Source organism: Oncorhynchus gorbuscha, linkage group LG16, assembly GCF_021184085.1.
Source record: "Oncorhynchus gorbuscha isolate QuinsamMale2020 ecotype Even-year linkage group LG16, OgorEven_v1.0, whole genome shotgun sequence".
NCBI lineage: Eukaryota > Metazoa > Chordata > Actinopteri > Salmoniformes > Salmonidae > Oncorhynchus > Oncorhynchus gorbuscha.
Genome location: NC_060188.1, coordinates 49598282 through 49611166, shown reverse-complemented (window position 1 = coordinate 49611166; position 12885 = coordinate 49598282). Strand labels below are relative to the sequence as shown.

The 12885-nt window shown below is 42.3% G+C and overlaps 1 protein-coding gene across 1 annotated transcript; it reads right to left on the bottom strand.

The window, feature by feature from the left end:
* Nucleotides 1-531: 531 nt before the first annotated feature.
* Nucleotides 532-11463, bottom strand: LOC123999909 (serine/arginine-rich splicing factor 7-like). Its single transcript, XM_046305939.1, has 8 exons — nucleotides 11324-11463; nucleotides 5943-6177; nucleotides 5582-5767; nucleotides 5351-5425; nucleotides 5015-5053; nucleotides 4742-4837; nucleotides 1629-1733; nucleotides 532-1020 (listed from the first exon to the last, which is right to left on the bottom strand). The coding sequence occupies exons 2-8, from the start codon at nucleotides 6161-6163 to the stop codon at nucleotides 969-971; spliced, it is 774 nt and encodes a 257-aa protein (XP_046161895.1). The 5' UTR covers nucleotides 6164-6177; nucleotides 11324-11463; the 3' UTR covers nucleotides 532-968.
* Nucleotides 11464-12885: the final 1422 nt, after the last annotated feature.

The window sequence follows — 12885 nt, the reverse complement described above, 5'->3', positions numbered from 1 at the left end:
CTTGCTGAGGCGTGAGGGGAGCGTGTCATCAGCTCCGCTTTGGCTTTGCGCAGTAGCTCTCCAAATGCTGCAGGTCACAGGCCTTTAAGCAACACTGCGCCACAATTCCTTCCCTCTCAGAGTTCCATTCCATCTGAGGCGAGGACCATTCCCTCGGGTGGACCGAAGTCCAATCGGTGTGTAAGTTTGTTGGCACCTTCAATTCTTGCAAATTTCCTCAAAGGTATTTGTTGACTGTCTGCTCAGGCAAACTGCTCAGTTCAGTCTAGTTTTTATCCCAAATGGTTCTGGACACTACAGCCCAGAAGTACTGACCCTCAGACATGTGTGAAGACAGATTTTCGGTATGTCTCCTGGTCTGATAATCAGCCCTGTAGCTGCCATTTTCCACCACACATGTGGTTTCCACCACACAAAAAACACCTCTAGCTTAAACAGGCTGATTTTTTAAAATGGGGAATTTATTATTATGTTAATTAAAATGGACACGGGTGAGCAATCGACTTAATCCACAGACAATCATGAATCAGATTACTAGTGTAAAGATTCATTTTATTAAAAAGATACCGCCATTTACATTGAAAATGAAATAAAACCCTAAATCATTCTGCTTTTAGTACAGCTATGAGTACACTTCATGGCACTCGACTGGAGCTGATATATTGCCAAATATGTCAGAAAAGGAAAGAAAATTGCCATTAACACTGGCCAAAGGCTAACAAATTAAAAATGCACAGAAAGCTAAAAACATCACCACTGTAAAAAGAGCCATTGAAATGTACAGTTCAGGAATTTGTTGTACATACAGATGAAATAATAATTCCAAAGCCAGAGGATGAACACCAAGAGATAAATAAACTAAATGACAGGAGAAAGAAATCAAAATACAAAGGGGTTAAATGGCTTCAAGCCCTGAGGCAAATGGGGATAGGGGAACAGCAGGGCATGGAGCGGTTTCACCCCCATGGTCAGTCAGCATCAGGTATGGGGCTTTTCCTCTGGCTGGGAGACCTGGATCGGCTATAACAAGGCAGGAAAACAATTAGCATTTTCAGTGGAGCACGACCTTTAAAACAAAGCATGAACATTGGCGTAGCTATTTCATTAGCTGACTGCACCAGGCACTACTCCTAATTCAAATAATCATTGTGTTTAGATACTGGGGACAAAAAAAAAAAAGGTAGAACCTGATAGTTGTACAAGCATCTGGTAATCATCATAACTAACTAACTAAAATAGCTAGTAATCTGGGATGCGACCTGGAGAAAGAAATCTGTGGTGCAAATGTGGGAAAACTAGTATACAGACAGAGGCAACCCATTTTTAGTTGAATTTACGTGTCTCCAGCATCAAATGCATGAATAAAAGTCTTACTTCCGTGCCACATGAAAGAAAACATATGTAGGGCAGCATTTCCCAAATTTAGTCCTTGGGACCCCAAGGGGTGCACATTGTTTTTTTGCACTAACACTACACAGCTGATTCAAATGATCAAAGCTATGATGATTTTTTAAAATCACCTGTGTTGTGATTGAGCAAAAAACGAAAACATGCACACCTTGGGGTCCCGAAGACCGGGATTGGGAAACCCTGGTGTAGGGGTATGAGGAGATTCTCAAGTTTAATACCTCCTCTTCTTGGTGGTGGCCGAGCGGGACCTGGAGCGAGATCTGGAGACGCTCCGCGCCCTGGGGCGGGACACTGACCGGGAATGGGAGCGAGAACGGGAGCGACTGCAGAAGAAACAGCATTAGCGTCAGTGGGCAACGAGGGGCCCCTAAATTCTCAATTCAATAATGGGTGTAGGTCTGCACAATATGGCATGGACCAAATATTGCGATTTTACTTGCAATTATAGATCAAAACAGGTACTGTTGGAATCACAGAAATAGAATTATCATTCCAATTTTAAAGGTTGGAAAGCAGTTTAGTTTGGCATGATAAGAAATTGAGTGATGACATGGTTGTGACAGTAGGAATAAAAGTGTTGGTCACTGTTTCCCATGGGACCCTAATTAGGTAAATGTACATGCAGATTTGAGAATATTTCCTCAGATTAAGAACAATGCTGATATACTCCACCACTGGTCCCAGCCTGTATTAGAGCAAAAGTTTCCTAGCAAGATTAGCCCTCAATAAATTTTGCTAGCCATCTGTTCACTTGCAATTAGCATTAGGGGCCATTGTTTTTAGGCACATTTGGAGCTTGCCAAGACCACATCACTTGCTCTCTGCAAAACACTAGTTATACAAACAAATAGTATAATAGAACACTAATTTATATTAAGAAAAGTGGAATGCTGCATCGATTTTGTTTGGGATAATCTTTTGACTGCATGCGTTTTGGTCAATGCATGCTGAGTGAATCTCGAGCATGAGGAACTGTCTGCTGGAGTGACAGGGGGCGGGGAGTGGTGTGGGATTGGGAAGCGGCCAAAAGAGGAGAGAACTCACAACTCTAGCTAAAAAAATTGAAAGTAAAAAAAAATTATAAAATAATGTTAGACAGCCTAAACTCAAACATGAGCGTGCGATTTTAGAATGCATGGTTTTGAATTATAATGATGCCTATCAGGCTGACAGCTTTGATGCGCATCTCAACTAGAACTGGTCTCTATTTTCACTTTTTATCGCTTCCGCTGAAGCCACACAAAACAATACGAATGTTACCATTAATGTTTTTGAGCTCATTTGAATAGGAAGATAGTCGAGGCCTTACCATACATGCTAAGCTAGACCTATTCATCAATTTATGGAAACGATTGCCATCTGTAAAAATTGGAGATAATAATATCCTGCTAGCATAGTCACTACTCTGCCGGTCCTTTCCACCCAGCTTGCTTGCTTCACCTTCTGATGAGTTTTTCACTTACGTGGTACTTAAAATATTGCAGCCTCTTGCAATATGGATATTGCACATCAATATCGCAATTTTGAGTCAAATTTGATTAATCGTTCAGCCGTGGCTGGTTTGGTTCTTTTTTTGTACTAGCACTTATTCCACTTCAAGCACTAGCTAGGTTTCCATAAATGTGGCAGAGTTGCTATTTTTTATATTGACATTTTACTAGCAGTGGTGTTACAACATCAAACCAACGTCTTGCGAATAAAAGGCTGTGCGTAATGAAGTGCACACAAAAAGCATAACTTTCATTTCCCGAATAAAAAGCAAATGCTACGCATTTCCATCCCATTTTTAACTTGGTTTTGGCACAAAGTCTGTTTTAAACAGCAAATGTACCCATTCTGGTATTGGCATGCGCTCTAGCCAACAACTTGCAGATACAGTGCAGAGGGTAGGCTACATGATGAGATTACAGATAAGAGCAAGAATCTACATTTGTCAAGTGGCAGCCAAGCACCAATGATCCTCCATCTATTGCAAAGGAGCATCAAGCTCATCACAGTGCACTTTTATCACACGGAAGTTCAATTTATTTAATCTGTAGCCTAATAAACTGTGCATGCTTTTTAAAGTCGTCGTGGGAGGATCACACCGCATAGAATAACCGGTCACGCGATGCTATCAACAGTCGCAGAATCTAATCACCTACAAAAAAAAAACTATCCACCCTTCTCTAGCATATTTTGTTTCATCAACATTTTTTAAACTTAACGTTTCCACCAAGGCTGTCTTCAGTTTGACAGGTACTTGACTCAAATAGTTTGATGGAAACCTAGTTACTGCCATTTAAGAACCCGTCTCATTTCTAGTCAGAATGTAGATCGAGTTTACTTTAACCTGTGCAAAAGTTCTATATTATTCTCCCAAGGAATAGATTTCACAACAAGGGAGATCTGCCATGATACAGTAGTCCATTCTTGAGTGCCATATTGGTTGGTTTACAATATCGATTAAAACCACCTTACAGGAAATTCACACAACACGATAATTTGAATAGCCAAGCAAGTGTCACCCTCGTGAGTGCTAACAAGCAGGCTTGGTAGTGCTAGCTATCAGCAGCCATTGCGTAGTACTTGCATAAAGTTTAGCTTTCCCCAACTTGTCCTCGCCCTGCACACTTCACTGCCTTATATTGAAAACTATTAGTTTATCACCCCCATCAGGTTGTGGCAAAGCCCTGTTTAGAGTGGGGCAGTTGCGACACGGTTTTTTAATTTCAAGAGCAACACTGGCTTTTCGAAACCGCAGTTTGTCGTCAGTAAAATGAAAAGCACGCATTTTCTTTACTTTGTACTTTTTTACCCCTTTTTCGTAGTTACAGTCTTGTCCCATCGCTGCAACTCCTGTACGGACTCCGGAGAGGCGAAGGTCGAGAGCCATGTGTCATCCGAAACAACCCTGCCAAGCCACACTGCTTCTTGGCACACAGCTTGCTTAATCTGGAAGCCAGCTGCACCAATGTGTCGGAGAAAACACTGTAGAACTGGCAACCTTGTCAACGTGCCTACACCTGGCCCACCACAGGAGTCGCTAGAGTGAGATGTGACAAGGACATCCTGGCCGGCCAAACCCTCCCCTAACCCGGACGATTCTGGGCCAATTGTGCGCCACCTCATGGGTCTCCCGGTCACAGCCAGTTGCAATACAGCCCGAGATCGAACCCGGATCTGTAGTGACGCCTCAGGGCACAGCCTTAGACCGCTGCGCCATTCAGGAGGCCCTGCAATCATGCACTTTCGATCAATCATTACTTTCAGTAGCATCATCTGTCGCAGTAAGAACTAGACGACAGGCCTACCATGTTTAAAGACAACTTCATGACTGACTATCATTTACCTTACTGATCTGCGCACTGGAGTCCTGGGCCGACGGACTGGGGTCCTGGATCTGCACACTGGACTTCTGGACCTGGAACGTGCGGGGGACCCAGATCTACCGGGCAAACACAAAACCCTCTGTCATGTCATCTATTCAAAACAGAATCTAGCCGCTATATGTAAACTAAGGGTTGGGATGTTAGCTACAAATTACACAAGTCTAAAAATATATATACAACAAACAGTCAAAATATAGTATATTCACCGATTTCAGCAGTAGATTAAATCTTACCTGCTTCTGCGCTTTGAGTATGATGGGGATCTATTACGCCTGTTAGAGGGAGATAACGGAACTCATGAAGCTGATAATAGCAATTAAAAGAACTCTTAGGCTGCATTTACACTGGCAGCCCAATTCTAATCTTTTGCCAAATTACCAGCAAAAGAGAAGACCAATTGACAAAAATATCGGAATTAGGCTGCCTGTGTAAAAACAGCCTTATAATATCAGACACAGGTCCAAGGTCAGCTAGAATAATAAATAATCAAATAAAAACATTTCATAGGAGACTCCCAAGTCTCTTCAAGTCAACTTGCAGGGGTCCTTTTGTGAAACAGAATCACTCACCGGTCACGGTCGTTGCTTCGGCTGCGTGAGCGGTAACGCCTTCCCCTGGACCTTGAGCGAGATCGTGAGCGGGACCTGTGAGGAGGATCATTGATCAACATACAGTATATGTATGGTTGCTACACAAATTACATCTTTGAGCCACCATGTTGTTAAATGTCATTCAACGAAAGTGACATTCCAATTAACGGTGAAAGAAACATTCTGGAGTAGGCAGCCTCTACACTGTACCTGCTGCGGCGACGGCCTCCTCCCCTCTTGCTAAAGCGAGAGCAGTCATATGCATAATGGCCACTCTCGCCACATTGGTAGCAGCGGTCGTTGGGGTCGAAGTGCCGACGGCTGGGACGGCCGTAGCGTGACTTGCGAGACATGCCAGTTGACAACTCCACTCTTATGCGAGAACCACAGAGCACCCTGAAAAAGGACAGTGGATTAAGAATAGATGGCATATATAGCCTGCTAGCAAGTGTCAGGTCCTGTGAAAGTGGTAAGGTCTGCAAAAAATGTAATATTGAAGACAGTGTTATAGATCAAGCACTATGAATCCACAGAATAATGGGCTACTGTATGCAATCTCACATGTACTCACTTGCCATCCATGCCCTTCGTCGCATCCTCAGCATCTCTGGGATCTTCGTACTCGACGAAGGCAAAGCCAGGAGGGTTCCTGGCCACCCAGACGCTGCGCAGAGGTCCATAGTAGCTGAACACCCGCTCCAACTCCCCCTTAGCAGCCCCGTTGCCTAAGTCACCCACATAGACCTTGCAGTCAGTGTTGCGCGAGGAGCCACGTGATGATGAGTGGGACATCTTAAAATCTGAAACTAGATATGAAGGAGTGACATTGAGACCTTGTGTAACACCATACAGACCTTCAGCATGGCCTGTTGCACTGGGTAGGAAATAATGACCAACATCATTTAATTAAAATATTTGCAATTTATCCAGCTGCTCATTATTTTACAGGAACAATTAAATAGTTTGAGCACATGCTACAAGTGAGGCTGGCTTGTAGCACATGCTACAAGTGAGGCTGGCTAAAGGTTAGCTAGCCCAATAAATTACTAAAAGAGCCTAACATTACTCCTAGTCCAAGGACATTACATGTTGTGTTTAAAGGAAAATTGGCTATGGTAACCAACAACTCCATCTAAATGTATTGCGGCATTGTCCTATACTGAACGAAAATAAGTGCAACTGAAATGTGGCACTAATCTATGGATGTCACATGACTGGGAATACAGATATGCATGTTTGTCACATGACTAGTTCTGCTCCACACCCCAACTTATTTTTAAAACTTGTTAGGGAAGTGCTCCCGCTGTGGGAACATCAATCAGTGGAAATCAGTGGAAATTTCAAGTGCGCCACGTATAGTTTTTGATAAAACTCAAACTTTCATTAAAATTGACATACAATATACTGAATTAAAGCTACACTCGTTGTGAATCTATCCACCAAGTCAGATTTGTAAAATGCTTTTCGGCGAAAGCATGAGAAGCTATTATCTGATACTATGCACCCTCAAAATACTGCAACGTCACCTAACGACAGATTTTGCGTTAGCCGTCGCAAACCAAAACGCTGAAATAAAATATAAAACATTCATTACCTTTGACAAGCTTCTTTCTTGGCACTCCTAGATGTCCCATAAACATCATTTAGGGTCTTTTTTTCGATTAAATCGGTCCATATATAGCCTAGATAATCGATCTAAGAATACTGTGTGATAAACGGAAAAAAATAGCGTTTCATAACGTAACGTCATTTTTTAAAATTCAAAAAGTTGACGATAAACTTTCACAAAACACTTTGAAATACTGTTCTAATGCAACTTTAGGTATTAGTACACGTTAATAAGCGATAAAATTCATCAGGAGGCGATGTAATTTCTTTTGCTGTCCGTGTATAACACATGTCCGCAGAGAGCTCGATCAAAACATCCGGTCGGAGACCGGAGGGAAGGAGTTCCCTTGAACCGGTTAGACCAAGAATCAATTGCGAATCAAATGAAGACTCTAGACAACGTGTGGAAGCTGTAGGCAGTGTAACCTCGGCCCTATTTAATTCGGTTCACTTTGAACAATTCCTTGAAGTCACGGAAGGATATATTTTTCCATTTTCAGTAAACAGATTTCCCTGCACTTTGATGAAACGCACGTTTTGTTAAAGCCACAGCCGTGATTTAAACAGTTTTAGAAACGTCTGAGTGTTTTCTATCCACACATACTAATCATATGCATATACTACATTCCTGGCATGAATAGCAGGGCGCTGAAATGTTGCGCGATTTTTCACAAAAAGCTGCGAAAAGCTGCCTGAATTCTCTACTTCCTTAATTAAGGTACAGTGGGGCAAAAAAGTATTTTGTCAGCCACCAATTGGGCAAGTTCTCCCACTTAAAAAGATGAGGCCTTTTCATCATAGGTACACTTCAACTATGACAGACAAAATGAGAAGAAAAAAAATTCAGAAAATCACATTGTAGGATTTTTAATGCATTTATTTGCAAATTATGGTGGAAAATAAGTATTTGGTCACCTACAAACAAGCAAGATTTCTGGCTCTCACAGACCTGTAACTTCTTTAAGAGGCTCCTCTGTCCTCCACGCGTTACCTGTATTAATGGCACCTGTTTGAACTTGTTATCAGTATAAAAGACAGCTGTCCACAACCTCAAACAGTCACACTCCAAACTCCACTATGGCCAAGACCAAAGAGCTGTCAAAGGACACCAGAAACAAAATTGTAGACCTGCACCAGGCTGGGAAGACTGAATCTGCAATAGGTAAGCAGCTTGGTTTGAAGAAATTAACTGTGGGAGCAATTATTAGGAAATAGAAGACATAAAAAAACACTGATAATCTCCCTCGATCTGGGGCTCCGCGCAAGAGCTCACCCAGTGGGGTCAAAATGATCACAAAAACGGTGAGCAAAAATCCCAGAACCACACGGGGGGACCTAGTGAATGACCTGCTGGGACCAAAGTAACAAAGCCTACCATCAGTGACGCACTATGCCGCCAGGGACTCAAATCCTGCAGTGCCAGACGTGTCCCCCTGCTTAAGCCAGTACATGTCCATCGGAAGTTTGATAGAGAGCATTTGGATGACCCAGAAGAAGATTGGGAGAATGTCATATGGTAAGAATAAACCAAAATACAACTTTTTGGTAAAAACTCAACTCGTCATGTTTGGAGGACAAAGAATGCAGAGTTGCATCCAAAGAACACCATACCTACTGTGAAGCATGGGGGTGGAAACATGCTTTGGGGCTGTTTTCTGCAAAGGAACCAGGACGACTGATCCGTCTAAAGGAAAGAATGAATGGGGCCATGTATCGTGAGATTTTGAGTGAAAACCTCCTTCCATCAGCAAGGGCATTGAAGATGAAATGTGGCTGGTTCTTTCAGCATGACAATGATCCCAAACACACCGCCCGGGCACCGAAGGAGTGGCTTCGTAAGAAGCATTTCAAGGTCTTGGAGTGGCCTAGCCAGTCTCCAGATCTCAGCCCCATAGAAAATCTTTGGAGGGGGTTGAAAGTCAGTGTTGGCCAGCAACAGCCCCAAAACATCACTGCTGTAGAGGAGATCTGCATGGAGGAATGGGCCAAAATACCAGCAACAGTGTGTGAAAAACTTGTGAAGACTTACAGAAAACGTTTGACCTCAGTCATTGCCAACAAAGGCTGTCTGTCATAGTTGAAGTGTATGATGAAAATTACAGGCCTCATCTTTTTAAGTGGGAATACTTGCACAATTGGTGGCTGACAAAATATTTTTTTGCCCCACTGTACCTTAAAATAAGTTGGGGTGTGGAGCAGAAAAGTAGTCATCTGGTGTGACCACCATTTGCCACATGCAGCGCGTCATCTTTGCATAAAGTTGATCAGGCTTTTGATTGCGGCCTGTTGAATGTCGTCCAACTTCTCTTCAATGGTTCTGCAAAGGGCGGCAGGGTAGCCTAGTGGTTAGAGCGTTGGACTAGTAACCGGAAGGTTGCAAGTTCAAACCCCCGAACTGATAAGGTACAAATCTGTTGTTCTGCCCCTGAACAGGCAGTTAACCCACTGTTCCTAGGCCGCCATTGAAAACAAGAATGTGTTTTAACTGACTTGCCTAGTTAAATAAAGGTAAAATTTAAAAAATTAAGCTTGCTGGATATCATCAGGAACTAGAATGTGCATTCTTACACGTTGATACAGAGCAACCAAAATATGCAGGCTATGGAATAACTGGGATATTTTCAGCTTCCAGGAATTGTGTACAGATCCTTGCATTATCATGCTGAAACAGGTGATGGCGGCGGATGAATTGCACGACACGATGGGTCACAGTATCTATGCATTCAAATTGCCATCAAGAAAACTCAATTGTGTTTGTTGTCCTTGCTTGTGCATACCATAACCTCACCTCCACCATGAGGCACTCTTCACATCGTTGACATCAGCAAACCATTTGCCCACACGACACCATACACATGGTCTGCGGTTATGAGGCCGGTTGGATGGCCTTTGAATGACGACAACACTTTTGCCAGTTCTCCTGTTTTGTCAGAGTTCTGATTACATTCACTTTGCTATGTTTTGAAAGGAATCTAGATATTTTTTAACATTCAATCAATACACTCTGGGTCTTTACAAAGTGCCGGCCAAGCCATTCCATCAGAAAGTGGTATCAGACAGCTAAACATACCTACGTACATTTGGTAAGCAAATAAATCGCATTTAGTTCAAAGATGAGACAATAATTAATCAGAAGATACCTATAATCTTTATGTACATTTTAATAGTAACAGAATAACTGCAGATTAAATAACACTATTCAATTTACACCCAACATAGGCTACTACACCTTTAAGAGCTAGAAATGATTTTGTACCCCATGTTGTAATTCTCACATTATTTAAACCCCATAATCGAATAAACCGTTCCTGAAGCTCTCTTAACACATAGAAGACCTATTGTACACAAATAATCTGAACTAAAAACGCCACAGTGGAATTTCTGTGCATCCTTGACAATCCCAATCAATATCCAAAGACCGTTTCTTCTGCAAACCCCCACCTCTTCTCTCTTTTGTGGCATCAATGTGAGGATTTATGGTAGGGGACACGGTATTGCAATAGCCTAGTGTGTGGTGCAGGAATAATGACAAGCAAACCTGAGATGCTTCGTGTTCACAATGCTCTAAAAAAGGCAACCGGGCAGAGGAATTCAAGCGAACCTAACCCAGACCACCTATGGAGATGGTTTTAGTTCGGTTCGGGGGCTCTTTTGAAAGGTCAGAGTTTTTTTGGAGTGTTCACTATGCACAAAAAAATAACGGCACCGAGTTGACAAGAACTGTCTGAGAGAGAACAAGTGTAAAAATGCCCTTAGATAACAAACGCGTAAAGAATACCATGCCGGTCTCAAGACTAATGTACTCTTACCCAAATAACGTAGTTAACATTACCGTTGTTTGCTAACGTTACAAGTGGCAGTAGTTAACTAGCTATAGTAGCCGTTACCTAAGATGAGACCAATGCACACAACTAGTTAGCTAGCAACAGTGCAGTAAAAAATACAGCACTTTGCGCGTAGAAGCTAGGCCGCACACCATTGCATGGTTTCACGCGGTTTTATTCACCAAATAAGGCTATAACGTTACAAATGGGAGAAATATCACGATAAACACAAACTGGTTTGAAAACGTACCCTAAGCATTTGATTATAGCCAAAATGTGATTTCAGACAGTTCGCCGAAAACGCAGCTTGGATCGATTTACAATGGCTGCCATACTCACTTGATGCAGCTAGCTATGCTAAAGTTAGCTACCCGCCTGGCCCGTTCAGCTAGTGAATGAACACCGTTTATAAAGTTGGCCTCAGTCAGCTGCAAATTTTAGTAAAAAAACGAGTTCATAACTTGTGTTTAATGTTATGCTGTCTTCGTTTCCTTAGCATAGTAACAAGCCGGGCACTCACCTTTTCCACTCTCCCCCCCTTTCCCGTATTGACCTAGCTAGCTGCTCGCACAAGGCTACAGCACGTTTAACATATAGCCCAGGGAAGGAAGTACCGCCAACCAGAGAGCGAGTCTCTTTCGGTTTCATGGAGGAGGGATTTCCTGAATAGTAACATACCATTGGTTCCTACAAGCTACGATGCCGGGTGCGTGCACACGTAATCTTCTTTGTCGATGGGGTTCAAACGGCGGTTAGCATCCAATGTTAATGGTGCATTACCGGCACCAACTGAACCGGGAATTGAATAAGAAATGTTTTTTTTTAAACATTACGGAAAGGGGGAAAACGACATCATACAAAATTAAACAGGTCAACTAACAAAACCCATCCCACTTATTCAATCACAGTCCACTCCAAAATACATCCTACACAGGCCCAGTGTCTCAGTGGTTTAAGGCACTAGATCACAGTTCTTGAGGCGTCACTACAGACACCTTGGTTCGAATCCAGGCTGTATCACAACTGGCCGTGATTGGGAGTCCCATAGGGTGGGTCACAATATGCCCCAGGGTTGTCCAGGTTTGACAGTAGGCTGTCATTGTGAATAAGAATTATTTCTTAACTGACTTGCCTAGTTAAATAGTCTTAAAACATGCTTCTTCTGCTCTGCAGACACACACAAAATCTAAATAAGACCAATTCTTGTGACTCTCACCTTCCAGCCTCCACACATTCCAGATTTTCCTCTAGATATTAAACGGATGAACCGCCTGAAAGGCTCCGAGGCTTATACCTGCACAGTAGCATGGTGGGATGTGTGTTAATGAAGTCGGAAGGGGACGACATCTATTTAAAAGAATATGTTGAGCCTAGACAGTGTTAGGAATCAGTACCATCATCCTTGGGTCGTTGTTACTGAGTTATAGGAAGTACAAATTACAGGGTGTTGATCCTAGGAAGATCATGTAGCCATGCAGCAGCAATATTATGGAAGGTCATCACACTCGACACTAGACAAGACAGTCGTAGGATTTTTAGATATGCGCCTGAAGTGTTAGTTGTGTTATGGTTTCAATTAGTATTTGTTGGACTTGTTATGGAATTAGCACAATACCTGCACCATCTATAAAATAGCAGTAAACTGTATGTGTTGTTGTTGGCATTTGATCATCTCAATATTTTTTTAACACTATGTATGAAATATACATCATCATTGCAGTCTATTTTGGGAGTTATTGTCCTCCCATGCTTTTGGGAGATAAGTTACAATCTATTCTATTTTCTGCAGGTTGAGAATGCAATGAAACAGGGACAGACATGGTTATTTTGCACTGATGTGCAAAGAACATGGGATGCAGGTCCATGCTGTTTGCTACTTGTCCATGCTGTGGTTCTCTGACAAATGGTGAATACTTTTAATTATCTGATTATTATATCATTATTTCATTTGATGTTATATTTAGTATTTTATATCCAGTTTTCATTAGTTATTTTGGATCCAGTGATGCAGATAGCCACAGTGCAGGGACAGCTAGATTTGTCCCTGGATCCCTTTAGTAGCCTTTTAGAAGCCTATTTGGC